This window comes from Centruroides sculpturatus, unplaced genomic scaffold (assembly GCF_000671375.1).
Source record: "Centruroides sculpturatus isolate CEXI.00-Female unplaced genomic scaffold, Cexi_2.0 scaffold1008, whole genome shotgun sequence".
NCBI classification, from domain to species: domain Eukaryota; kingdom Metazoa; phylum Arthropoda; class Arachnida; order Scorpiones; family Buthidae; genus Centruroides; species Centruroides sculpturatus.
This window is the reverse complement of record NW_019385260.1, coordinates 193,620-206,114: the sequence shown is the minus strand read 5'-3', so window position 1 is coordinate 206,114 and position 12,495 is coordinate 193,620. Positions and strand designations below refer to the sequence as shown.

Genomic DNA, 12,495 nt, shown 5'->3' with positions numbered 1-12,495 from the left:
ACTTATCCAAAAGGCACCATATTTCAGTTTGTCCCTGGTGCCAAATCTCTAGCCACAATATAGGTACAAGGATAGCCTCTTTTGTGGCAGTAAGCATGAAGTTTGCTTGTCTGCGACCATCAGGTATAAGGATTGCCCTTCTGTGCCTATTAAGTGAAAAGCTGCCTTACTTATTTCTGGCTCTGCCTCAATTCTATTGCAATTCAACACAAGTCGCAGAATGTCCTAGTTTAATTTTATGAGCATTGATTTTATGACCATGCTTGCTTGGACTGCTTGGAACCACCAAGGTGCAGGACATAAAATGGTGTGCACAAACAAGTTTCTAAAGACTTGTCACATGTAGCAGCTGTTTTAATTTTATATCAGATTGTTGATTTTGATACACATTGTAGTATTAGATCTGCCTTGCTTGCAAAGTTGTTTTTATTGTATGAAAAGTTAGGAACTGTATATTCTTGCAATGATCTTTTCAGTCATTTTGTGCTATTTGATTGGTATGTGATTGTTTTAACAATTTATTCATTGTTTATATACTGTTGTTTGTGAATTTATTTCTTTGAGAGTGACCATAGTCATGGAAGCATTGGAACTAGTAATTAGTTTTCCTGTAAACTAGTTGCAATGCATCCATTAGTTTCATTTAATATCCAAAATTAAGACTTCAATAACTTAGATGATTGAAGTCTTAATTTTGAATATTATATGAATTGTGAATATCAAGAACTACTTGATTCAAGAAAAGAGAATTTTTTTTTTTCTTGCAGAAAGAAATTTGAGTTTGCTTCCAGAATGTAATATTTAAATATTTATGTTGCTTTTTATGTATATATTTGACAGTGATTTGTGTTGAAACTTTGAAGCCTGAGCACATTGCAGCAAGTTAATGGGGACAAAATGCTTTTATTTTAATATTCAAACAAGGGGGGAAAATGTCTTTCAACTGACATTAAAATCAACAACTAGCATCTTTCAATTTTTCAAACAGACTATAGTTCAAAGATTTAAAAATTGAGGTACTTTTTCAGCAAAAATTTACAACTTTTTCTTAAAATTAAAAAAAAAATCAGGTAAGTGAATACTTTTTGTACTTTTACTTTCAAAAAATTTAAAATGTTTACTTTCTTTAACTGATGTTACATAATTCTGCCACTTTAAATGAAATACAAGTAACTAAATTGTTTTTTTTTCAATGTGGCCACCAATAGGAATGTGGTGACTGCGTAATGGTGCAATGAGCTTTGTGATAATTATATTTAATAATTCATAAATAATAAAGATTTGTTATTAAGGTCTGTGATTTTTGAGACCAATATGTATCTGCCCCAAGCTCCTGTTACTCTCTGGACAGCCTGTCTCCATCACAGCAAATACTGTAAATAACAATACAGGACACTGTCAAAGTCCGTGACAAGGAATTTATCTTTAGTAAACAAAAATGGTATAAACATATGGAAACTGTGAATTAAATGATTAATAATTTCATATTGTTAATAATTTGAAAAAATGGCTGGCAGAATGTACTACTATTGAATACAGTAACTATAATATGATATACTTATCAATGCATTTCCAAAAAATCTTTAAATTTCTTTGAAATAATTTGTGTACATTTTCTAAATTACAGTCTAGACATTTTTTTAGCAAAAATTTGTTTGTCATTTGCTTTTAACACAAGATTTTTATTAATAGGTGTATAAAAAATGGGCAGTATCAAAAAGAGCAAATTTTAATTTTGAGAAAGGAAGAACCCACAAAATTAAATTCATCATATACTGGCAAGTAAGTCACAATGGTAATCTTAATGAGTATACTTCATTCTTTATATAAAAGACATAAGGTGATATACAGTGGGCAAAATAAACTTCCCACGTAATAACAATGAAAATAAGCGTAATTAAAAGCATAAAATTAATTACAAAATTTAACAATTATATGCTAAGTGATAAATGTATTTTGTTTATTACAATGAACACACGACCACTCCAAACTGTTCACATTAGAGATGTTAAGTCTCCAAGAAGCATGCACACTAGGGTGATCCTTATTTTTAAGTTTTGAAAAGTTGGATGGGCATGTTTTGAATCTGTTCCATTATGAAAAAATTAATTTTGGTAAAATTTGGTTAGTTTTGAATAATATTTAGGGGTCACTACCATGCTCTGAAAAACTGCAATGTCTCAAGGCTAAGCATAGGACCACATCTTGTATCATGGGAATTACCATCTTTAAATCTTAAATACTTTATTACCTTGTATTTTGCTTAAAATACAGCACTAAGAAAATTTAAAGGTCACTTACAAATTTTGGGAATACAGTAAAACCTCAGGTTTCAAACTTAATTTGTTCCAAAACCAAAACAAATCTTCCCATAAGAAACAACATAAAATGGGTTAATCTGTTCCCAGCCCCAGAACAAAACTTTTTTTTTACCTGTTTAGCTGTATTTCTTGCATAAAAATGCCTACAAATGCAATATCACTAGAACTGATGTTGCACAAGCACTGGTTTATCTAGACTCTGAGGTTTGGGTTATGCATTATATTAATAAAAAGTGATTTTATAATTTAAAAANACAAAGAAAATATGTCCCATATTCTCTTGTTCACCCTCCCCTGCCAGCTTTATTGCTCCTCTAGGCAACATATCAAGACAAGAGAAAAATAGAACATTCTAGCAATATATATAAACAATTAACTATAACTATAAATTTATTTATATATAATTTGTAGTAGTCACATTTACCTGTGATTAATTAAGAATGAATATCTACAATCAAGATTCATTTGTAGTAAAAATATAGAGCATGTTATGTTAGTTTCTAACATACCAAGTCCTAATGGTGAAATACTTCAAATTGTGTCAAGATATTTAATATTACATTTTCATCATTATTGTTTATAGATTTTTGAATTTTTAAGAAATTGTGATTCATCATATAGAGAACACATTTTAAAATCCTGTTAATAGCTAATGATATCTCACTTTTTAAAATACTAAATTAAATTTACTTATAAACAATTTTATAATAATATATACTTACAAATGCCTTCATTTTCGCAAAACCACGATCCAGTCTCAGGTACAAGATGACAGTTAACTCTATCTATTGGTATAAGTTCTTCTTGATGCATGTGTTCGTTTGACTTATAAAAGAGACCAAAGCCAATATCATGATTTTCAGTTTTGAATTCCCACTGAAGAATAGCATCACTTTCAGAAATGTAAATATCAACTGTAGCAGAAGATTTTAATCCTATTTCTAATGTTTCAACATCATTTTCATTTGTAAAACTCTGACTCTCTTGCAAGTAATATGATTTAGGAACAATCCCACCTGGACTAATCTATAGTAATAAGATATATTAACTTTATAGCAATTAAAGATAAAAATCATTTATATTTATTGTGCCCATTGCATATCAAGAATGAGATAAAACATTACTTACTATGTCACTACAATCAGGTTCTCCATTAACTCCAACTTTTGTTCCACCCCAACGAACTGGCAGGTCACTGGCATCAATTTCAGTTAAAAGAACATCTTTCCAATCATCTAAAATTCATATTTTGAAAAATTGATTTTATGTAAAAACTTTTCTAAATTTTTAATGTTACCTACCATATGTATTTTTATGATAAACTAAGGTAAACAATAACTGAACATAATCAAATATGCTCTAAATGACATGTTTTGTTTCACAGGATTTTTTAAATGAAATGTTTTTGACCAATTCAATCCATCATCAGGTTCCAAATATAAAAAGAAACTATCACGTTTCTACAACATTGTGAAATCCAAATTATTTCTTGAATCCATTAATAGTTTTTGACGTAAGTACCAGTGGCGTGCGGTAACATTTGATGATAAGGAAGCTGTGTTTCTGTAAGAAGCCGACATCCAGGGACAATCAGTCAATTGCACGTCAGTGATGGTCTAGGGCCCATTCGTATCGTTTATTCGATAAGCCAGTAAAAACCGTAGACTTCTCTAAATGCATTTTTAATATCACAATTACATTCCGAATCGCTAACCACGGTATAAGGACTACAATTAAAAATAAAATAATAACAACTTAGTGAAATAAAATGTGGTGGATATACCGGTACATACCTGGTACAAAATATTCTTCAATTGTACGAATATACTTTTAAAGAAAATTATAATTAAATATAGCTTTGTAAAGAAATGTACATAAAAATATAAAATATTCTTTACTTTTTAAATCTTAAAACAACGCACTTAATCAAATAGCTCTCTACGAGTGGCTAATGGATGGAATCGAAGACGGTTGCAGAGTGTGCATACTCACGGACTACCAAATCCCCAGGGTGCCAATACCGGTCAATGTAGAATACCTGTTTTGTCTCATCACTAGTATATCTCAAAGGACACGACAGGGCCGTTGTAGATTTTAAACGTTTCTTATCATAGCTGTAAAAACCTAAATATGTTAAAATTAATAGTCATTTGTTTTCTAACTAATTCGTTTTAGGACCAAGTGTCCTCAGAAATTTCCAAAATTTACAACTTTTCGGTCACTCTCATTGAACTGGAAAAATTTCTGTCTTTATTACATCTAATATTATGAAGAAATCAGTCTCTACTGTACTCGGCTAGAGATGGTTTGGTTAAACTTTTGTTTAAGTAAAATTTTGGCTCTTTCATCAGGGTTTTGTTTATGTCCCCAATTCCCTAACTACTTCTTAAGTAGAAATAAGTCAAAATAAGTTGTTACTTTGTACTCAAATATTTGTAGTCTCGGGAAAAAAGGGGAAAGACAAATTTTTATGACAAATGGATACATAAATTGTAAATGTAAGGAAAATAAATTCTAGAGCTTTTTCTGCACCTCGTGCATCTCTCTCATCCATTAAATTTAGTTATAAATGACGCTGTCAGAGTAATAGTTAATTTTTTAACATTGTACAAGAATTGTACACGTTTTTTTTTCTACATACCCTTAAAGATGGGATATACGAAATCGTAATATCAATGGTTTAATGTTGAAATCCATGAGTAATATAAAATTGGAGAGCAGAATAAAAATATCAAATATTTTAATGGCTTTTTTTTAAACTCCTGCCAACTATACAGAACTATCGTAAAAACATACCAGTAAATTCTTATTGCTTGGGTTAAGTTATAAATCTACTTGTGATTCACATAATCGGGCGACGGCGGCCAACAGCCCAGAACCTGTCCTGGATAGAATTGGATGCGGTATACAAATAGCATCCACCCGAGGTCCTAGGCTTCCACCGGCTAAACCGGGTGAGGTTGGTGCTCTGTAAAGCGCATGCACGAATCAGGCTTTTTGGATGCTGACATACAGTGCTTCCACTCAGCCACTAATATTCAAATATACAATAGAAATCTTATCTTTTTTTTCACGTGTAGTATAGAAATTTGTAATAAGATACATAATGCGGTTATAATAAAATATTGTGCGATTATTTTCATATAATTAAAATTAATATGTATTTATTTTTTTTAGAAAATACAAGGGAAGCAGCGCATTCACCTCTTCCAATGATGCCACGCCACTGGTAAGTACATATTTTATGCAATAAATTGTGTGTATTTCTTCATACTTATGACTATTCCTTTCAAATGTTTACACACAATGGCGTGCATCACTTTTGGACATTTTTGGGTATACAGGTGACAATTTATCTTATCCGTGTGTACTAATTAATTGATGCTCTATCTGTTTTTGTTTTTGATTTGCACTACCTATCTTCCAAATTTTGCCACTAGGTGCGCTGCTGTCGTTTGCATTAGGTCAGGTGTAGTCACTTCACTAGACCGTTACTCACTTGCATAGCTGTAGCTCTCTTCGTTTGCAAGAATTTTCCAGTTAAAGGGACTTTCCTATGCGCCCTGTGTGTGTGTATATATATATATATATAACAAAACCTTTTTAGCTGCATTCATGCATAAAAATGCCTATAAAAGCAATATAATAATATATATTAATATATTAAAAGCAAAATGAAAATGTTCAATCACTGCCAAATCTAAACTAAAACTAACATTTTACAAAGAAGTGCTATAAATAGAGACTCAACTGCCTGGACGAAACATAACCAAATCAGTCAAGACTGACAAGAAGTACTTTATCCACACTTTCCAAAATATTATGTTTCAATTGATTTGATTAATTACTTTGTTTTAATTTAAATTAAAATCTTAATAGCTATTTTAAATTTGCTGTAAATTTATCAACCATTTGAAAACTGGTCTGATAAATCCATTTGAAATTTGAATTATTCCAATTATTCTGGATCGGGATTTTATTAAAAACCAATATGTACATTTTGGACTGATTTATTGCCCTTCATCAGTTGGTTATATCTCATGTATTCTTGTCTTTTCAAAATTGTATTTGATATTAAATTTTAATTTACAATTAGTATCCTCCTCATAATTTCTCAGAGGAGGATACTACAGTGCCAAACAAGCCACTCTGCCAAATGGCTTGTTTGGAAACCAAGTTATCATAATGCAACAGGGAACAAAAGTGATTTCAAAATTTTGTTTGAAAAGCAAGGCATTCAAATCCTGAGGTTTATGTATGTATGTATATATATATATATATATACAGTCAATGTGGTTTTTCTTGCATACTCATAAATATTCATCATAAAACAACACTACACATACACACACACAATGTGATCAAAAATATCTGGACACCTATGCTTTTCAACAAATGTCTTTATTACAAACACACTAATAGTGTATGAGAACAAAAAGAAACTGTTCAGTATCCATTCTCCACCAGATTTTGATAGATAGCTGGAGGATGTTCATCCATTCTTCCATGAGAGCAATGGTGAGGTCACTCACAGATGTTGAGCAATCAGCATGCAAGTGTTTAATGGGATTGATATCTGGGCTCTAGGCAGGCCAGTCTGTTTCAACAACCTCTATCTGCTAAAACCATTCCTAAACCATTCCTTCACACACTTTGCTTTGTGGCAAGTGACATTGGGGTAGGTCCTTTCCTTTACCAACATGACAAACTGTTCTCACAATGTTGGTAGAGCAGAATTATATCAAAATGTCAACATATGTTGCAGAAGTTCAGGACAGCTTGTACCAATGAAGTGTATTATGTCTGTACCAGGAAAACAAGCTCCACATCTTGATACAGCCTTCTCCAAACTTCACAGTGGGCACCATATAATCAGTCAGCAGAAGTTCTGGCATCCACCAAACCCACACTCAACCATCTGATTGACAGAGTGAGTACCAAGATTTGTCACTCCATATGATATGTTTCCATTGTTTGAGGGTCCAGTGTTTGGAGCTTTACACTATTCCAAATGGAGCTTAACATTAATACTGGCAACATTTGGCTTATGAACAGCAGCACAATCATGGTAACCAAGACCCTCATTTTTCTGTGAATGGTAATAGTGCTAGAATCACTTCTGGAACTCTATAGCAATTGTTTCAGCAGAGAACTTCCAATTATTCTGTATCACATGATGATCTCTCTTCATCAATTTCTTGGATCTACCAGTTCTGTGTTGTATTGCAGTTGTTCTTTGAGACTTCCACTTGACTATAACTTCACCCAGAGTTGAACAGGGAATGTGGAACATGGCTGAAATCTCATGTACAGATTTGTAATATAGGTAACATCGTATGATTGTACTGCATTGGAACTCCCCATATATATAATTGCATAATCATTTACATATGGTATAGGACAATTCTCAATAACTCAACATTCCTTATAATGAATTCCACAAGAGTGGCAAAGAGGGGAGAGCCCATAGGCACTCCATGTTTCTGCTTGTAAAAGGTACTGTTAAATTGAAAGTAATTAGTTTGTTATAAGAAAAAGTACTTCCCTCAAGTCTAATACCTGCAAAATGGAGTAACCAGCCTTAAGGAGTAAAGCATTTGTGAGCATTACCACATCAATTTTGTAAAATCTGTACAAGGTTGTGGGAGTGGAAGCAAGCTCACCGGTAATGTATGCCTTAGCATCAAGTGCAGACCTAGCTACAAAGTTAAATATGGGCATTAAAGTTATTGTTTGGAGAAGGCATTCACAAAGCATGCTATATGTAGGGTGGGAACACTTATTGACTAGTGGGTGCAATAGCCATGCTTGTTTGTGTATCTTGGCCTCAAAAAAAAAGAAAAAACCTAGGACATGGTCCACTTAATTCTCCATCAAATATAGTATGTAATGTGGTTACCACCACTGGAAGTGCAAGTATCTTCTGAGTCTTTCTTAGGACAGCTGCCATTGGGTCTTCCTTTAATACAACAGATCCAGATTTTTCCAGGAAGTAATATAAACTGCTGAACAGAATTATTGCATCACTTGAAATTTTCAATAATGTTATGAGTTTTTGTAAAAATTATTACAGACAAGCAAGGGAAAGAAATTTTAAAAAATTACAACTAATGTAAAGGAAATGCATGAAGACAAAATTTTTTTTTTTAACTCCTTGTTACCCTTAGCACCTCATTGAGACATGTGGGTATTGATCTAATCACATTTGCAATATCTTACTGTGAGGTGTTCTTTCACTCCTCTTAAAGCATACACTCAAGCTCTTTTCATGTCATAGGATAGTTTTAAAGCTGTCTCCCCAACATGCTCAGCGAGATTAAGGTCCAGACTTCATGCTGGCAAGGATAGAAAATTTATAACAACTTTGTTCATGTATTCATTAACAATACATGCAGCATAGGGTTAGCATTATAAGTTAGTGCAGAAGCAGAAATTCAACACTGACATACAGTGCAAAAGTCATTATATACTTCTCAAGTATGTTTCATATGTAATGCTGAAGTTAGTGACTCTCCCTACATATGATGCACCACAGGTCAGTATGTGTCTCTCTAAAGTTATGCCTGTCCACATCATTATTGAACCACTACCAAAGGCTATGCTGGGAGTAATATTCAAAATGCAGTATTACTTTCCTGGGTGTCTCCATACTCGCATCTAGAGTGTACAGAGTAAATCAGGATTCATTAGTGAACACAACAGTAGAGCAATGGAGTCACATTCAGTCACTATGCTCATTGGCAAACTATAGCCTGTCTATTCTGTTTGCCTGATGAAAAATTGGCCACTTGCAGGCTGTCTTGCAATCATGTTAGCTTCATTTAATCTTTTCACTGTTCAAGCTGAAATCCTTTCCTTTGAAGTGCATCTGTGAACTGAGTGCTTGTCTGAAAGCAATCCTGCAGAATTGACACATGAAGAAATCACTCATCCCTTGCCTTTGTGCTCCTTGCACAACAGCCCTGAGATGTGCAAAGACTTGGGGTGATCAACCAGTTGATCAATTTCATGCTGGTTGAGTACAGAATCATTTTTACTGGTAATATGCTGTCTATTTTTTGAACTTCTACAACTTTCTAATCTGCTCTAGCATACAAGTGCAAACAAGATATTTTAATGGTAGTGAAAAAGATGCTTATTGTTATGAATTCAATGTGATATCACATTAAAATCATTATATTTTAATATAATTTTTTCCAACAGTTTTATACAAGAAATTTTAATTTATAAAATGACATACCTTTTCCAAATACTTGAATTTTGCTATAGCTCGTGTCACTAATAAATGGTTTTAGTAATGCCAGTGCAATTTGAAAAACAAATGGTGCTGTAAAGAAAAGAAATAAAGAATTATAAGTTTATTAAACTTACTGTTTAGAATAATCTGTATAATTAAGAATTTTAGATTCTGAAGTCATAAAAATTATTTTTAATCAGAATATTTTATTTTTCATATAAATAACAAAATATAAGTCAATCTTAAGTTGGTTAATGCAAAACAATGCAGGTTATTGTTATTAATATAACATGTTAGCTTCCATTGTTCTAAATTATAAGAAACAATTTTTTGGATCTATTTTGAAATTAAGTTTAGTTATGTGCTATTTCTTAATAGTAACATATTATCAAACATTCTCACCTTCAAACTCCAGTAACAAGTTTAATAGAATAGCTATTTGGTCAAAAACATTATTGTCTTTTCAGCTTATGCCTGCCACCATGAAATCCAGGTGAGACAAAAATCATCAGATATACTGATGTTGACAATTCTCTTAAGTATTTAGAAAAGTTGGAAACTTGTGTCAATTACCATGATGCAGATTAAAATAAAAACAAAAACATTAATAACTATGAAATATATATTATAGTGTCATTTTATTTACCTTTGTGTTTTAAATTCTATATCACTTTCATTTTAAATATAATGGAACATGAAGTTTGTTTAAATTTTTATTCTTTTAGAAATACAAACAACTATATCCTATAGTTGTTTATTAAAGCCAAATGCTTGCTGAAATCATATGATGCTATATTACTACTAAGTTATTCGGTAGTAGGCACCATCTCTTGTTAAATTTAATTATATTTTGTTCTTTTACATTCAAACTTTGTATTAGATAGATTGTTACTGAAGATGACTAGTTAATTTGGCCAAAAATGTTGTTTTTCTATTAAACTTGTTACTGGAGTTTAGATGTGTGAATTTTTGACTATAAGTATCATTTTCAAGATGCCAGCTCTTACATTAAATAACAAAGTTATATATGTAAATATATTTTTTGCTTTCAATAAAATGAAGTTAATTAGAATTATAAATGTATACAACTCCTTAATAAGATTCTCTATTTTTAACATAGATAATAAGACACTTTTCTACAAAAATTATTTTTACATTTTATGTATGTTTTCATCTATTTGATTACAATAATTATATCTAATATTTTATTTTGATTAAGTAACATACTTAATCAAATTGATTGAAAATTAATTTTTGTTATATAAATAATTAATTTATATTTGAGAAACTAACCATTGATAAAATAAGCAGCTTTAAGTCTTTCTGGATAATTATCTTCATAAAATGTTAAAATTTTGGATAACAAATCAAAGCCTGTAAAATTGAAATAAAATCATTAGATTATGTATGCTATTTATGGAATAAAATTTAATCTTATTGATCTTAAAAACGATTATATATATATATATAAAATCGTTTTTATGACTGATTTCCAATATTAAAAAAATCATAGATTATAGTGAAGATGATATTATACTCAGCAGTTAATATCAAACAAAACATCCAACTATCTTGTGGTGTTATTTAATAATAAGTTATTTCACTGTGCTGTTTTAACTATCGTGGTCAGGCAATAAAACAGAAAATGGGTTTGAAATTAAACCAATGGGGGAAAAAGGAGGCAAAGCAACATCTACTTTAGCATTTTAACCAGAGAAATCCAATGCTCTGGCAGGCTTAGAATAGGTTGTTGCACAGAGCAGTAAATAATATGTAATAAGTAATAATAATGTTATGGCCCTGCTTTAGTTGGCAATAGTTTTTTTTTTTAATATATACAACTAATGTCAACATTTCAATACAACAAGACCATGCATATATCATAGCATCAAAAGAACATCTTATATGCAAAATTTATTTATTTGTGACACCCCAATAACAAACAAAGAACAAATCCATAAAGTTAAAAATGGGACTAAAAATACAATTAATAAAAATTTTTAATGTGGAAAATGACCATAAAGAAGTTTTTTACAACTGGATTTAGATTTTAAAAAATCAAGAAAGAATAAATATTTAATGATTACAGCAGTCTTTTGATATATGTAGAAAAATAATTTAAGTGTAATGTTACAGCAGGCAAATGAAAAATATAAACTGGTAGAATCTCTAGAATTAAAAAAAGGAACCCATAAAAGAAAAAATTTAGAAGAGAGGAGACCATTAAAATATTTATAAGAATATACTCTGTNTAAAAATTTTTAATGTGGAAAATGACCATAAAGAAGTTTTTTACAACTGGATTTAGATTTTAAAAAATCAAGAAAGAATAAATATTTAATGATTACAGCAGTCTTTTGATATATGTAGAAAAATAATTTAAGTGTAATGTTACAGCAGGCAAATAAAAAATACAAACAAGTAAAAATTCTAAAATTAAAAGAAGGAACGCATAAAAGAAAAAATTTAGAAGAGAGGAGACCATTAAAATATTTATAAGAATATATTCTGTCAAAATAATCAATTTATTTAAAAAATAAGAAAAACCCACAATAGAGCACAAGGGCAACCTCAGGAGAATTAGGAGAGGGGAGGTTTGCAATTTTATTTAAAAGGAAATAGATTATGCTTTACCCAAATGGTCATCACCCCTGCTTCTACTCTAATAGATTTTAGCCAACTCTGGATGAAATTTATGCAAAGTTTGTACAGTTGACCCCCCCCATAACACGGTAGATACGTTCTGTTCTTTATGAAATTGATGTTCTAAGAGTCCTTAAATACATGAGCCAATCACAGCCCAGCACGTATGCAGTTTACGGACTACAGCAGTTTACGGACTACTGCTGTTTGAAAGGTTCTCTTCCATAAAATTAATCGATTCTGGACTAATTCGACTAAACATTTCCAAAATACGTATAATTTTTTGGGAATAAT

The 12,495-nt window shown here is 31.0% G+C and overlaps 1 protein-coding gene across 3 annotated transcripts in view; it reads right to left on the bottom strand.

Moving 5' to 3' along the window:
• Nucleotides 1–2,716: 2,716 nt before the first annotated feature.
• LOC111636827 (SEC14-like protein 2) overlaps nucleotides 2,717–12,495 on the bottom strand; it is a 39,038-nt gene continuing 29,259 nt past the window's right edge. For all 3 annotated transcript variants that reach the window (XM_023382171.1, XM_023382172.1, XM_023382170.1), the window contains exons 8-11: nucleotides 10,852–10,932; nucleotides 9,562–9,648; nucleotides 3,450–3,556; nucleotides 2,717–3,347 (exon numbers count right to left, since the gene is read on the bottom strand). In XM_023382171.1, coding sequence (XP_023237939.1) covers nucleotides 3,024–3,347; nucleotides 3,450–3,556; nucleotides 9,562–9,648; nucleotides 10,852–10,932 — 599 coding nt within the window. In that variant the 3' untranslated portion in view covers nucleotides 2,717–3,023. The remainder of the gene's footprint in view (nucleotides 3,348–3,449; nucleotides 3,557–9,561; nucleotides 9,649–10,851; nucleotides 10,933–12,495) is intronic.